General features: G+C 54.9%; 6 protein-coding genes across 6 annotated transcripts; all 6 read left to right on the plus strand.

Annotated features, from left to right (window-relative positions):
• Window positions 1-1,449: 1,449 nt before the first annotated feature.
• Window positions 1,450-3,306, plus strand: DACRYDRAFT_78480 (PLP-dependent transferase; the record flags this gene model as incomplete). The annotated part of the gene is made up of 6 exons (XM_040776346.1): window positions 1,450-1,748; window positions 1,851-2,101; window positions 2,155-2,328; window positions 2,379-2,513; window positions 2,566-2,747; window positions 2,802-3,306. 6 exons carry the CDS (start codon window positions 1,450-1,452, stop codon window positions 3,219-3,221), a joined length of 1,461 nt encoding a protein of 486 aa, XP_040629525.1. The 3' UTR covers window positions 3,222-3,306.
• A 214-nt stretch (window positions 3,307-3,520) lies between these two features.
• DACRYDRAFT_21669 (rotamase-domain-containing protein) lies at window positions 3,521-4,230 on the plus strand. Its single transcript, XM_040772491.1, has 2 exons — window positions 3,521-3,816; window positions 3,880-4,230. The coding sequence occupies exons 1-2, from the start codon at window positions 3,559-3,561 to the stop codon at window positions 4,144-4,146; spliced, it is 525 nt and encodes a 174-aa protein (XP_040629526.1). The 5' UTR covers window positions 3,521-3,558; the 3' UTR covers window positions 4,147-4,230.
• An 826-nt stretch (window positions 4,231-5,056) lies between these two features.
• Window positions 5,057-7,559, plus strand: DACRYDRAFT_94404 (uncharacterized protein; the record flags this gene model as incomplete). Its single annotated transcript, XM_040777220.1, has 6 exons — window positions 5,057-5,330; window positions 5,391-5,466; window positions 5,513-5,645; window positions 5,696-6,060; window positions 6,114-6,688; window positions 6,739-7,559. The coding sequence occupies exons 1-6, from the start codon at window positions 5,123-5,125 to the stop codon at window positions 7,557-7,559; spliced, it is 2,178 nt and encodes a 725-aa protein (XP_040629527.1). The 5' UTR covers window positions 5,057-5,122.
• A 214-nt stretch (window positions 7,560-7,773) lies between these two features.
• DACRYDRAFT_115666 (uncharacterized protein) lies at window positions 7,774-10,607 on the plus strand (the record flags this gene model as incomplete). The annotated part of the gene is made up of 11 exons (XM_040770050.1): window positions 7,774-7,990; window positions 8,053-8,309; window positions 8,359-8,372; window positions 8,419-8,526; window positions 8,574-8,596; window positions 8,646-8,998; window positions 9,052-9,197; window positions 9,257-9,427; window positions 9,476-9,605; window positions 9,653-9,814; window positions 9,867-10,607. The coding sequence occupies exons 1-11, from the start codon at window positions 7,807-7,809 to the stop codon at window positions 10,605-10,607; spliced, it is 2,289 nt and encodes a 762-aa protein (XP_040629528.1). The 5' UTR covers window positions 7,774-7,806.
• Window positions 10,608-10,952: 345 nt separating this feature from the next.
• DACRYDRAFT_21670 (cytochrome P450) lies at window positions 10,953-13,079 on the plus strand. Its single transcript, XM_040772492.1, has 7 exons — window positions 10,953-11,412; window positions 11,473-11,908; window positions 11,983-12,083; window positions 12,133-12,151; window positions 12,198-12,466; window positions 12,517-12,801; window positions 12,851-13,079. The coding sequence occupies exons 1-7, from the start codon at window positions 11,054-11,056 to the stop codon at window positions 12,921-12,923; spliced, it is 1,542 nt and encodes a 513-aa protein (XP_040629529.1). The 5' UTR covers window positions 10,953-11,053; the 3' UTR covers window positions 12,924-13,079.
• Window positions 13,080-14,106: 1,027 nt separating this feature from the next.
• On the plus strand, window positions 14,107-14,944 carry DACRYDRAFT_106703 (Diaminopimelate epimerase-like protein; the record flags this gene model as incomplete). The annotated part of the gene is made up of 4 exons (XM_040768315.1): window positions 14,107-14,241; window positions 14,286-14,365; window positions 14,433-14,766; window positions 14,822-14,944. 4 exons carry the CDS (start codon window positions 14,107-14,109, stop codon window positions 14,942-14,944), a joined length of 672 nt encoding a protein of 223 aa, XP_040629530.1.
• Between the last annotated feature and the right edge of the window lie 15 nt (window positions 14,945-14,959).

Consider the following 14,959-nt stretch of genomic DNA (forward strand, 5'->3'; position numbering starts at 1 on the left):
AAGCGTACAAACAACGCATTTCCACGATACCGCGCTCGCCGACATCGCAACCTATTCTCGAGCTGTGGATATAGCACTTCAATACACTAGCGTTCAGATGCATTCACAAAGGCGCCGTTTGCAGGCAATCCGACCTGCGTTATCATAACCCCTGATAACACTTTAACAACCCACCAGCTCCAGCTTATCGCAAGGGTGTGTCGCAGTTGTGACATCCGTAGTTCACCGATCAACGCCTTTGAATTCAGGAGTACAATCTCAGCAAAATTGCATATCTTGTAAAAGGAGGAATGCAAAGAACCTGATGTGGCTCGATATGGACTGCGCTGGTTCACACCAACGCTCGAGGTACGTTTGAGTGTTCACATGACCTTCGAAGAACTATTCTCTCAGGCAAATTTGTGTGGGCATGAAAAGCTTGTCTCCTCTCATGTGCTGTTCACGCAACCGGAGCGTGAGACAAAAACGCTCAAGTTCGATAGTTTGTCTGGAGAGCTCGTCGCCCGGAGCCTGCTGGAAGGAAAGATCCAAGTCGAATTTCCATCTCAAGAGTTGATCCCAGCATCTGAGGATGTTTCCGCGAAGGTAAAGACTAGATAGGTTGGCGATCAACCCTGGACCACTGGTAAAGAGCACCTTTTGCTTCAATCGCGGTTCTTGTTGATGGTAGCTTGATCTTGCTCCGTGGGACATCGTCGTTCTCATATAGAAAGCATCAGAAGAGCCGCCCAAAGTAGTACAGGTCAGCCCAAGGAGAGATTCCTTGACGGTCGTCTGGGACCAGGGGAGAGGAACGTGTTAGCTGCTGTCACTGTGGAGTTGTTGCATGTACCATGATATACACGGAGGTACTGCAGAAATAGACGGTCTTGATTTCTTGTTCTTTCCTCGTTTTGTACGCGTGCCGTGTTGCAGGAGCAGCAAAAGACAACAGAGACGGGACCCCCGTGAACTCCTCCGGATTTGGACAGAAGCCAGCCGGCCGTCTGTGGCCGATCGGCCCGATCGGCATGATTTTCTATCGGTCATTAGTCGGGATGGTCAGATTTGCGGGATTACGCCAGGAAGTGCTGATGAAAAGACGCTAGCTTTTGGCGGCACACCTGTGCTGAACAAGGTTTTAGACATGCTAATAATATCGGAATGCATCGGGCATCAAGGCTTATCTCGGTGACAGGGTTATGTCAGGGATGTGGGGAATGGACAAGAAGGCTCCGGTTAGGCGAGAGCTCGGCGGGAAGCAGAATTTACAGAATGCGAGCCCATTCAAGTCAGGAATAGGATTCACACGCGCCAACCTCGTTGATATCTGCATCTGGAAGGGGCATGATAAAGGGCACTAGTCCTATAAAGCGGCGCATCGGGACAATATGTACCAGGCGGTGGACGACCTCGCGTCCATTTCCCATACTACCTTTCTCCGTGCGAACTGCTTCTGCTTTTCTTAGAATGGCTCCTGTTGCTACTAGGACTGCTGAGATTTCAACCGCTGCTCCCGGTGTGGAGTCGAAGAAGGTCGCAGGGATAAACGCGGCTGCTGATCCTCCTTCAGCTTATACAAAGGACACGGCGATCTTGCACCGGACGCCATTCCAGCCTCCGACTGCTGTATCGGCGGAGGGTCTCTACTTTACCCTGGCGGATGGGACGCGTATTATCGATGCTGTTGGCGGTGCGGCTGTGACGTGCATTGGGAACGGGAATCCAGTCGTCAAGCAGGCGATCAAGGATCAGGTGGAGAAGTTGTCGTGTAAGAAAGCGATGCAAAGCACCGTTTCCGTATTATGTTGATTATTTGCCATAGACTGCTATAACATGCAACTGTAAGGCATGCCCTCTCAAATGAACAGACCGGTTCCTAACATGGGCAGGTCTAACGAGCCTGCCGAAGAACTAGCGAAACTCTTGCTCGAATACGCGCCAGGTGCCTTTGAGCAAGTCGCATTCGTCGCCGGCGGGTCGGAGGCGATGGAGGCTGTTATCAAGCTCGCTCGTCAATACTTCTGGGAGACGAAGCAGCCCCAACGTACAAAGTTCATCTCTCGCCAGCTGTCCTATCACGGGAACACGCTCGGCGCGCTGTCGCTGAGTGGTCACCCAGGTGCATATCCCTCGCCTAGTCGGAGAAGACAATCCTGCTGACACTGGGCCAAGGCCGAAGGAAGGTCTTCGAAGGCATATTGAACCATGATTCGTTCCATCATGTCTCCCCTGCCTATGCGGCGCGGTTCAAGACACCAGGCGAGACGGATGAGGAGTACGTTGCGCGCCTAGCCAAGGAGTTGGAGGACAAGTTCCAGGAACTTGGGCCGGATACCGTCATTGGCTGTGAGTCATTCAATGGGCCTGCAAGCGGTCGGGGTTGCTCACGGACATAGTCGTCGCCGAGACTGTGGTAGGGGCGACTACGGGATGCGTCGCTGCGCCTAAAGGATACTTCCCTGCCATGAAAGCCGTTTGCGAGAAACACGGTGCCCTGTTCATCCTGGATGAGGTTATGAGCGGAATGGGCCGTAAGCCACTCACTGACCTCTGTAGCCCATAGGGGTACTGACGCGGTTGCAGGCATGGGCACTACGATGCATGCTTGGCAGACATACGGAGATAATGTCGCTCCTGATATTCAGGCGATCGCTAAGGGACTTGGAGGGGGATACGTTTCCATCGGCGCGGTACTGATGTCCCCCCGGGTCGCAAAAGGGATTCGGGAGGGAAGTGGGTACTTCTTCCATGGTCATACCTATCAGGTAAGCCAACTCTACTCATCATTATTGAGCGATTGCTCATGGCCAACCTACAAGGCGCATCCGACCACCGCTGCTGGATCTCTCGCGGTCCAGAAGGTGATCCGTGAGAACGACTTGCTAAAGAAAGCTGCCGAGGCAGGGGAGTACCTCTCCTCCCAGCTGCGTGCCACCCTCCGATCCCCATCAAGCATCGTCGCTCCCTACATCTTCGATATCCGCGGGGGCGGCGCCTTCTGGGGGATCGAGTTTGATCTCGGGGAGAAACAGACGCCTAAGCCGTTCGGCGCGCTCGTACAGGCTAAGACGATGCAGAAGGGGTTGATCGTCATCGCCATGGCCGGATCGTTAGATGGGGGCAAAGGGGATTACGTGATCCTTGCACCGCCGTACAACGTTACGAAGGAGGAGATGGATGAGATTGTGAAACGGTTGAATGAGAGCTTGGAGGAGCTCGTTAGGGAGTACCTTGTGTAACCAGGATACTCGGAAAGACGTGTACAAATACAATAGATGCGGCAGCGTTAAGACCGGGTTAACGTTATGTACAAGCTATGTTGACAGGATCTATGGTTGTTCAGACGGGTTTTTGAAGCAAGATGGAGCGTGTGGCAGCAGGAGTGTTCAAATTAAAGCAAGCAAAAGTCGATCAAGGTCGAGATCGGGACAACTGCTTCTGGATATAGCTTGATGTCACGTGAACGAGCTCATACTGCCCGAACTTGGAAGCGGTGTCCACGACATCTGATTTCAGCCTCTTCCTCTTCGCATCAGAACCGTTCTCAACCCAACCCAACCCATCCATCCACACATCATGTCCGGCTGGGAAGTCCGTTTCTCCAACACGCGCAAAGCTGCCTACTTCCACAACGTCCAAACGCGGGAATCGACCTGGGAGCCCCCTTCGCACCTGAGCGACGCCCAACTGCGGGCTTTGCCCGGTTCTGAATACCTTGTCGGAGGCGTAGGAGCAGGAGGGGGGGCACAGACGAATGGGGAGAATGAGCAGGTTAGAGCGAGTCATCTGCTTGTGAAACATAGTGGGAGCCGGAGACCTTCGAGTTGGAAAAACGTGCGTGTTCTGTGCTACGGTTCTTTCCAGCGCCCGCGCGGTTGCTCAAGCGATGAGATATAGGCGAATATCACCCTCCCCGAAGCGGAAGCGCGTGAGATCCTGCAAGGGTACGCGAACACGATCGGTCAAGATCCTGTCAAGTTCGCCCAGCTCGCCTCGGAGTATTCGGACGATAGCAGTCATGAGCGGGGTGGAGACCTGGGGGTTTTTAGTAGGGGGCAGATGCAGAGGCCGTTTGAGGAGGCGACGTTTGCTCTTAAGGTGGGGGAGATTAGTGGGATTGTGAAGACGGATTCGGGGCTGCATCTGATTATGAGGACAGGGTGAGCAGGGAGAGGAGTGTACATGTACATGTATACAGTGTATCGAGCACAAATTGTGCCAAGGAAATGTTAAGAATACAGTTGATCCTGTTCTGCCCTCGCTGTCTCTACTCTGCCTCTGACCATCTCACAATTTCGCTTTGGGTTGTGTTGTACCAGGGCCGATACCCGGCCACTGGGCAAACCAACAGGGATGCCACACTCTCGGATCAAACGGTTCTGCGCTCGCGCTCGTTGTCGCAGTATATGCATATGGTGCGCCCGTAGTCGACGATTGCGTCGACGATGACGTTGTCACTGGACGGACGGACATCCTTGACCCTAAGTGATAGGCGTGGAATGCGCAGGCGGGATGGAAAGTAGAGGGATCGAAGGTGTTTGCGGTTTGACTGGGCTGGGCGGGTGTGGGTAGACGAGGGCGTTTTTGTGCTGAGAGCATTTGAGTTGTGATGGTCTGGAATGAGATGTGGGTTATGTAAGCGGGTTTGTGTTTTGCTTTTACCGGTTGGTGGGAGGGGAGTGAATCTAGATGATCGAAGGTGCTGCCTATCTTGGAAAGGTGCGATTGAGTGGCTGAAGTGACCCCTAATTCAAGGCGATAAATGATGATAATTGGGTGAGGCAGGTGTTCGCACGTTTATCAGTGTTTATGTTGCTGTCATGTCATACGCGTCACGAGACGTGTCCCAAATACGCTGTTTATGTCTCTCCCTTTCCTTGTAGCCTCAACCTCCATTAGGGGAATGATCATTCAATGCGGTAATAATCGATCACGCTTCCTGCCAGCATCAGAGGGATAGAATGAACGTGCATGAGGCAATCATCTCTGAGGAACACGTGACTCACCCCTCTCTCTTCCCTAAGTAGCACAGCGACAGCCTATTAATCTCACTCGTCATCACCCTGCGCTCACTCTCTCTGTGAGCCAGGCATCTCCTCATCTTCATCCACAACCACCACATTCACAACCAACCCACCGTATGTCCCTCAAACCACTGCACATGGCCAACCTCCCCCCCGCTGCGATAGGCTCAACCACAGGGCCAGGTCATGGCAGCGGGCAGGCGTCCAAGGCATCCCTTAACCACTTGCTCAACTTCTCCCTTCCACCTAGGGAGCCGGTCGTACAGCACAGACCGAGGAGAGCGAGAAGAGTGGATCAGAGCACGGCGGTTTGGAACAAGGAGCGTGAGTCTGGTTCCTCACTGGTGGATATAGGAGCAGCGGATAACAGTGGGTGGTGCACAGGGTTCGTCAACGCTCAGCATCATTTTGTCCTTCGACCAAACGGGGACTATTCCGTTCATTTTGCAGATCCGGATATGTAGGTCCCACCTCCTTCCCTTCGTCATCCGCTCATGAGGAAGCAGCTTCTTCCAATGGCCAGATATACTCCAGGTTATCGTCCCCCCTCCCTCGACCGTACAACACAAACCTTCAGAACTTCGGTGTCCTATCTGTCTCTCCCCACCCGTAGCTCCGAGGATAACAAAGTGCGGGCACGTACGTCCATTCCCTGCCGTCTTATCTCATCGGAACTGATAGCGGAGCAGGTGTATTGTTACCCCTGTATACTACACTATCTTGATACCTCTGCGCCGCACAAATGGGCCCGGTGCCCGATCTGCTTCGACTCCATATACGAGAAAGCGCTCAAGCCCGTGCTCTTCCTGCCTTCTCTCCCCAACCCTCAAGCCTCGGGCGGATCTGCCAGCGCGGATGCCACCAGCTCGAGGGACGACGTGCGGGAGGGTGAGGGCGAGGGCGAGGTTTTGGGTTTGGGAAGTCTTAGGTTTAGGCTGATGGCCAAGCACCCGGATACGACACTCGTACTTCCCCGGTCGGCGAGCTGGCCGGGGTTGGTAAACGAACTTGAGAGTCCGTTCTGGTTCTTACCGGATGTGCTGACTTTCTCGAGGTACGTTCTCTCCCCTGTGGAGGGAAAGGTTGTTAATCCCTAATCCTGGGCAGGTTTATGCTCTCCACCCCTGCCCACCTGCACGCCTCTGCGAAACGGGATCTTCTTGAGCTCGCTTTTGAGCTAGCTACGCTCGAAGCACTGCACGACGACCTCGGAGCGGTGTATGCCAAGCGCGCGCAGGAACATATCGCCGAGTGGGAAGAGCACGTAGATGAGATGGACCTCGAGGATGGCGGGGCTCGGGAGAGGGAGAAGAAGGAGCGGGAACTGGAAGGGTGGAGAGGGAGGGAGAAGAAGAGGGAGAGAGAGCGACTTCGTGCGTTGGAGAAAGAGCGTGAGCGGGCTTCTGCCCCGGATCTGGGGGCACCCCTCCCTGGACCAGAGGACTTCCTTGCTTCTCTCTCTCCTGGACCTGGGACTCCCTCTCCCTCCCCCTTCCCTGGAACTCAGCAGCGGGGAAAGCCTGCGCCCTCGGCCCCGAGCCCGACGTACTACTACTACCAGGCTGCGAACGGAGCGGCGGTGTTCCTCCATCCGCTGGATATCAGGATCTTGAGGAGCGTGTACGGGAGCTATGAGCGATTCCCGGATGAGGTAGTTGTGGGGGTCGAGGCCTCTGAGGAGGGTGGGTTGCGCCCATCTTTATCCACAATCAGCTCACCAAGATGCGGGTAGGTCGTGTCACCCCTGCATTGCGCAAGACGCACAAGTACCTTTCCCACCTTCCTGAAGGTCAGGATATCACTTTCCTCGAAGCGGACCTGAGCACGCTCTGCACACCAGCACAACTGGCGCCTTTTGCCGATCTGTTACATAAGCGGCGCGAGCGGCGGAGGGAACGTGAGGAGAGGGAAGAACGAGCTAGGAGGCGCGCGGAGAGGGAGAGAGAGGCTGAGATGGAGAGAGAGGTCGCCCTTCGGCAGGGCGGGTGGGGGAGGAATGCGGGGAGGGGAGAACGACAGTGGGAGGATTGGAGCGATCCCCAGGAGGGGAGGGATGAGCCTGCAGCTGGAAGTTCCCCGGAATCGGAATCGGTCAATATTGAACCCCCTCCCGCTGGTGCTGGTGCTGGTGCTGGTGCTGGTGGGCTGTCGACGTCCGTCCCTGCCGCGGGCACATCGCCCGGTGTTTGGGGAACAAGGACGTTCGCATCCGCCGCTTTGGCGAACGCTGCCCCTCGGCCTCGTGCACGACCGACGTCTTATCCTCGTTCTTCCGGACACGGAGACCGAAACCGGGAACGGGAACGGGATGAGGAAGAGGAAGCAGAGCGAGAGTGGGAAAGAGAGAGGGAGATGGACGTCGCTTGGCTCGAGTTGGAGAGTAGGGCGTTAGAGGAACGGAGGGCTACTGGAGGGGGCGGGATAAGTGGGGCAGGAGCAGGGGGAGCGGGGGCAGCAACAGGGGGAGCAGGAGGAGGGGGAGGGGGGAAAGGGAGGAAGAGGAAAGGTCAGAAGTTGGTCATCTTGGGTGGGAGTGGGAGGGGGAGGGCCTAGCTGGGAAGGTGGGATGTTGATTGACTGTTGGCTAGGATTTGGATGTATGGATTAAAGAAACAATGTCAAGTTAAGATTAAGATGTATTGTACTTGACCACTCATACTACAGGAGGGCCCATTATAGTGAGGGAGATCACGTGATATTGGGTGGTGCGAGGTAACAACTAGTGCCCTGGCCCCTGTCATTAACCGTCGTCTGTTAGGCTTGTGCCGCTCCCTACTCTCCTCTCCTCTCCTCGTCGATTATGCTACGAAAGCGGGCTGCGAGGTTTGCTCAACGGAGGGTGTATCCTGAAGTAGCGGCGGCAGGGGTCGGAGGTGTGCGCTTGATGCACTTGTCGACGAGGGGGACGTCACGGTCTACGGCGCTGCTGGGTGGAGATGCACACTCGTGGTCCCTCCCTGTTAGAGGCTACGCAACGGGTACGAGTACGTGCCTACTACCTCGATCGTTGATCGTCGATCACCCCACCAGATTAACACGTGTGCAGTACCCGACCGCCCCCCTCCGCGCAAGCCCCTCTTTACCAAACTGCTCATCGCCAACCGGGGTGAGATCGCCTGCCGGATCATCCGTACCTGCCGCAAACTGGGTATCTCGACCATAGCAGTGTACAGCGATGCGGACGCGGACGCGCTGCATGTCCGACTTGCGGATGAGGCGTTTCGTTTGGGACCGGCGCCGAGCGCGGAGAGCTATTTGTCCCTGGAGAGGATTGTGGAGGTCGCTAAACGTGCTGGGGCTCAGGTGGGTGATGCCTTACCGAACAGAGGGGGAGGGGCTGACGCTTGTGTAGGCTGTACATCCAGGGTGGGCGGAGAATTGGAATGAGATGCATGGGCTTACGTGCAAGTAGATATGGGTTCTTGAGTGAGAACGCTAGGTTTGCGGAACGGCTCGCTGCTGAAGGACTCGTATTTATCGGACCTGGGGTTGAGGCGATCAAGAGTATGGGATCAAAGAGGTGCGCATAAGAGCATGTTGCCGGAGATGTTACCTGACTGTGCGTAGTGAGAGCAAGGATATCATGCTTGGTACGTCTGCCTTCGTATTGAGGGCGAGCATCGTTCAACAGCATTCTAGCCGCCGGGGTACCCTGTGTTCCAGGCTATCACTCCTCCGAGCCAGTCCCCATCAGCGAGCTCGAACGGCAAGCAACGAAACTCGGCTATCCGCTGCTCATCAAAGCCGTGCTAGGCGGTGGGGGGAAGGGGATGCGTATCGTTCGTTCCGTAGAGGACTTCCTCCCCGCGCTCGAATCGGCCCAGCGGGAAGCGCGCAAGGCGTTTGGGGACGAGAGGGTGTTGATCGAGCGATGGATCGAGCGCCCTCGGCATGTGGAGGTACAGGTCTTTGGGGACTCGAGCGGGAATGTCGTCAGTCTCTGGGAGAGGGACTGTAGTGTTCAGAGGAGACATCAGAAGATTATCGAGGAGGTGCGTCGGTCCACCTGACGTCGTCATTGGTACATATTGATGCGCCTCGTTAGGCTCCTGCTCCTGGGCTGTCGGATGAAGTCAGGAAGGACTTGAGCGACAAGGCGGTCGCTGCAGCCAAAGCTGTCAATTACCTCGGCGCAGGCACGGTCGAGTTTATCTTCGACTGCGATACAGACGAGTTCTATTTCATGGAGATGTATGCAGTTTACTCACTGATTTCCCACTGCTTTCCCGCTCCGTGCTGACCTTGTCTAGGAATACACGCCTGCAAGTCGAGCATCCTGTAACGGAAATGATCACCGGTCAGGATCTCGTTCAGTGGCAACTGGAAGTCGCCTCCGGCAACCCTCTACCGTTGCGCCAAGATGAGATACCAAGGATAGGCCATGCCTTCGAGGCGCGCATATATGCGGAAAATCCACTCAAGTTAGCTACTTAGACTCACCTCTTGTTCGACTGCTTATGAGAAAACAGTGATTTCCTGCCTGATGTCGGCCCGCTGTTGTACAAGTCTACACCGCAGCCATCGGAATCGTTACGCCTGGAAGAAGGATTTCCTCAAGGATCCAACATCGAAGTATACTACGACCCACTGATCAGCAAGGTATCCCTCCGCGTCGTGTGCCTTCCCACAAGTCTCAATAACTGCAGGTCGTCGCTCACGGACGGGATAGAACAGAAGCACTGCGGATCCTGAGGAAATCCCTTGAGGGATACCACATTGCGGGGGTGTCGACTAACGTCGAGTTCCTCAAGGCCCTTGCTGGAAACAAAGCCTTCCTGGATCAGGAGCTAGATACCGGCTTCATCGCCGTACGTCACAGACCGTCTTGCTGTTCGAAGTTCAGCTCATCATACGTCCCAGAAACATCGGGATGAACTCTTCCCACCCATATCAGCCCCGGCTCCAGCTGTGTTGGCACAGGCTGTACTGTTCCTCTTGCTACGGGAGCAGCCCCTCCATCTTCCTGCAACAGCAACCCCGTGGCAGTCACTTGCTTTCCGCCGGTTCTCCGACATCTATACCAAACATTTCAAGTTCCACCCAGACCCCTTGCTCAACCATGGGAATCCCTCCCCTGCATCGGAGGTCACTGTCGTCTCCAGCAAACCGGGACTGTTCGACGTCGAAGTGAGGAATCCCGGTGCAGACCCAGTGTGCTTCAAGGACGTCAAGGCGCATATGATATCATCCACAGTGATCTCAAGCACTCTAGATGCCCAACGAGTCCAGACCGCTGTCGTGCAACAATCCCCGCCTCCAACTGTCCTGCCCAGCAGCACCGTAACAGACCGTCTACACATCTTCCACCAAGGAAGCAAGACGACGTTGCTCATCCCTCCCCCGAACTACCTGCTCCAGATCGCGGCTGAGGCCCTGACTTCTGGCGGGATACGCGCCCCGATGCCGAGTCTTGTTGTGGATGTGCGGGTCAAGGAAGGGGAAGACGTCAACAAGGGCCAGCCGGTTGTCGTGTTGGAAAGTATGAAGACGGAGATTGTGCTGAGGGCGGAGGTGGATGGGAAGGTCAGTATGGTGGGGTGCAAGAAAGGGGATATGGTGGAGGAAGGTAAGGAGCTTATTACCGTTGTAGCGACGGATTAGGTTTGGTTATGATTCTTGTATTCTATGGGCTGATGAATGGACGCTGAGGAGTGAGTTAAGCTGCTGGAATGAGTCACACCAATGCAAACTTGGTGATCAGATCTCTCTAAAGAGCCAGATATCAATGCATCTTGCTGAAATTGATCAGATAGAGAATATCCATCTGATCCGCTTATCGATTGTCTTCTCAATTAACCCTCTTCGGCAAGCGTGACGGCAGCCTCAAGGCACCTTGCCTTCTCCTTCTTCCCATTGTTCTCATCGTATCACCTCGTGCTAGAGATTGTCAGGATATGCCCTGAAATAGACATCCGCGCCACATTCTTAGATGATCATTGTGGACTTGGGGGATGACCCCTGGTTGAGTGTTGAAGAGGTTGTCTCGGAGCTCAACAGCTGGGCGTTCGACTCTCTCCTCTCTTCAACTGCTTTGCTCAGCCCGCAGCATGCTCCTTCTCTTCCCAGCGCTTGGCGCCGCCGCCGTGGTGCTACTCCTCTCCCTCCTCCTTCGACAACGCAGCCGCCTTCCCCCTGGTCCCCGTCCTTACCCGCTTCTAGGGAATCTCCTCTCCCTCCCATCGCGTCTCCTGCACGCCCGCCTACACGCCTGGGTACCGGAATACGGCGACCTGTACACGATCCACATCGGGCCTCTGCAGCCTGCTGTCGTGCTCAGTTCTGCTCGGGCGCTGACGGATGTGCTCGATAAGCTTGGGAGGAAGACGAGTGGGAGACCGAGGCTTATCTATGCGGGGGAGATCATGACTAAGAAGCTTTTGTATGCTTTTATGCCCTATGGTGAGAGGTGCGTTTCATCTTTTGAGTCTATGCCTTTGCCACTGCTGAGCTGACTTGCTGTGGGCAGGTGGAGATGGCTCCGACGAGTAACACACGAGGGGTTCAACATTCGCGCTTGTGAAGCTTACTACCCCTTCCAAATATCCGAAGCCTCCCACCTTGTGCTCTCCCTTCTCCCCTCCACACCCACCTCCCCAACAACACCCAACACTCCCGAATCCCTACCCGAAAAGCTCAAACATGCCACCGCAGCCTCCATCTGGCGCACGCTCTATTCTGGCCCTACGCTGACACCGGCAGACGAAGCGCTCGTACAGCGCGTTGACCGAATAAGTGACGATGTACTCAAGGCTGGGATGCCGTTAGCACATTTGGTGGATGTGATTCCGGCGCTGAATAGGCTGCCGAGCTGGATGGCAAAGTGGAAAAGGGATGGGGAGGAGTGGTTCGAGGAAACGGATCGGTTTTTTAAATCATTACTGCAGAAGGGGAGGAAGGTCGAGGTGAGTACTTTCCCTACCTGGCTCGAGTGGCATACAGGCATGGTCTAGCAGGGAAGATCTGACAGGTTATTTAGCAAGGTGAGAATGCGAGAGGTTTCATTGCGACTACGGCGCCAAGCTTCGAGAAGCTTGAGGTCACAGAGCAGGAGGCTGCTTGGACCGCTGGAGGGCTATTGTGAGCTTCTTGCTTGATTTCAACCGAACCACGACTTACGAAGGGGTAGTGGTGCCGCTGCTGAGACGGTACGTCTACTTCATTTCTTTCATCCTTGACTGACAGAGCAAGCAGACATCCGCCACGCTTTACTTCTTCATCCTAGCGATGATCCTACACCCCTTCGTCGCGCAAACAGCGCAAAAAACGCTCGAAGCACTATGCGCCTCCCGTCCGCCTTCCTTCGCGGACCGGGAGAACCTGCCATACATCACCGCCGTGGTCAAGGAACTGCTGCGCTGGAGGCCGGTGGCTGCCCTAGGGCTACCCCATGTTGCTGAGGAGGATGTAGAGTATAGGGGGTATGTGATTCCCAAGGGAACGCTGCTGATCGGGAACACCTGGTACGTTACCCACCGCCGACGCTACGCTGACCCTGACGCTCCGAATGCAGGTCTATCTCGCACGACCCCGCGTTCTTCAGCTCTCCAGACACGTTCGACCCGCTGCGTTTCCTGACCGCCTTTGGCGAGCCTCGCACCCCTTCTCCAGAGTATCACGACGATACAGTTGCCTACGGCGCTGGCCGGCGTATCTGCCCAGGCCGGGATTTCGCAAATAACACACTCTGGATCAATGTCGCTTTCCTTCTGTGGGCGTTTGACTTCTTGCCTGGAGCGGATTCGGAAGGCGAGGTGTGGCCAAATCCGGATAGGCTGACGGATCATGGGCTTGTTATGTGCGTTCGATTTGTTCTGAAGCCAGAGAGAGGCTGATGGTGCTGTTAGCCATCCAGCGCCATTTGAGTACACTCTCAGGCCCCGCCGGACGGATTTACACGAATTGCTAGCTTCGGCGTAACGGCTGCACGAGAGGTTCCGCCATGTTCACGTCACAACTTCAGCACTTTATCCGGAAAAGTGGAGGAGCTTTGCATACTCGGCAGCGGTCAAGCTGAAATATCTTTGTTTACGGGTTTCTATTGTTTTATTGGTCACAGTTGTAATGCTTATTCACGTCACTCCACCTAGCGGTGTCATTCTCGGAATCGGCCCTTTTCCGACAAACTCGCTGGCGACTGTCGGTCCCATACCACGTCATTCTGGGACGAGTCGACGCTTTTTCATGCTCCTGGCCTCCTGAACACACTAGATGATATTCTAGTATGCTTGCTTTGCTAAGCTCTTCCCAAGCGTCCAGCGACATCCTGTGCAAACCTGTGAAAATTTCGGCGCCAGGCACCCAGAGAGCGAGCAAATCCAGATCAAGTGGAGGACTCTATTTCGCGCAACCGAGCGATGTATTGGGAACAACTACACGTGACTCGGAATTCCTCCCTCCACCAGCCCCACCTATGACTCCTCTGGCAACATCAATGGCCGTTTCCCGGTTCGCGATGATCCACGCTTCCAACTATATGCATCTTATAACAGAACTGAATGAACTGACATTGGTCCCTGGCTGCGGGGATTTCCTTCTTTCCCGGGGCACAAGATCGAAGTAATAAAGCCCGATCAAACTACACCTGGGACACCCACGCCGACAGATGCAATGACTCGGTCTTTTTCCCACCGTGCCCAATTCACGTTTGCACACCTGGGGCGCTTCACGGCCCGTGAAATCACAATCCGATCCACGTTCCTCTTGTCCCTCATCATGGAACTTGCGGGTCCACACGCTGATGATCTTTGCACCGTGGCTGCGGAGTTATATCGTTTATTATCGGCCCATCGGTGTCCGGCACTACCTACTGGACCCTTACATATATGGACGAGTCACAGCTTGCCAAGCGCAGGACTAGGCATCGGCAGGCAAAAGCAACCACCCGCCTGAAACGTTCTCCGCAAGGCACATTCTGGAGTTTGCAACGGGCGCCAGATTCTTTTTAGGAAGGCCGGGTCGACAGAATGGATTGTATCCACGCCTATGTGATTTGCTCCTGACCGCACTCTCGAGTCATCACCCTCTGCGAAGAGCCCTTGGATGCACGTCTATAAGTATCCCGAGGAAAAGGGACAGTCGAATGTACACTCCTTGCTCAAAAATGGGTCCTGCTTATACCATAGTGGATGCGTTCACAGCGACAGCGTTTGCGGGTAATCCGGCCAGCGTGATCATTACGGACACCCCACTCCAAGTGGAACAAATGCAACTCATTGCTCGGGTTAGGACTTTCCACGTTTGCCAAATTCTGACACCCTCCAATAACGTACTGCTTTGCAGGAGTTCAACTTAGCGGAGACCGCGTTCCTCGTTAGAAAGGAGATTGGCAAGGACGGTAGCTACGCGAGATTGGCGTTGAGGTGGTTCACCCCCGACTGTAGAAATCCCCTTGTCATTTTTTTTAGTATGCATGTTGAAATGGAACAGGTGCGGACTTGCGACATTGGCATCGGCAAATGTACTCTTCTCGCAGCTGCCTCCCGCATGTCAAACGCTCAAATTTGACACGAAGTCCGGACAGCTGTTCGCCTCTCGCTTGCCCTTCGGTAAAATTCAGCTCGAATTTCCGGCCGCTCTACTCAAACTGGCCTCTGGAGAACTCGCAGCACGGGTTAAACGCGTAGTGGAGGAATGCGCTCCTAGTGGACTCGAGATTGGCTATGTCGGACTTGGACAGGGAATAGGTTTTGAAGGCTTTGTCCTGGCAGAGGTTGCTAGCGGAACAGGACTCAAGGACCTCTCATTTAACCCTGGACCAGTGGTATGTTGCACTTCACAGAGCTGTCTTTGCCCTGTTCAAACAACGGTCGTGTCAGATGCAATTGGCGCCTGAGCACAAAATCTTCATTTTAACCAGTACCGGTCCCGTGTGGGGCCAGAAACCTGATTCGTATCCCGCGTATTCGCTCCCGCGGCAGGTATTCCCGAAGATCCAGTGACAGGAGCAGCGCATT

This window comes from Dacryopinax primogenitus, assembly GCF_000292625.1.
Source record: "Dacryopinax primogenitus strain DJM-731 SS1 chromosome Unknown DACRYscaffold_7, whole genome shotgun sequence".
NCBI lineage: Eukaryota > Fungi > Basidiomycota > Dacrymycetes > Dacrymycetales > Dacrymycetaceae > Dacryopinax > Dacryopinax primogenitus.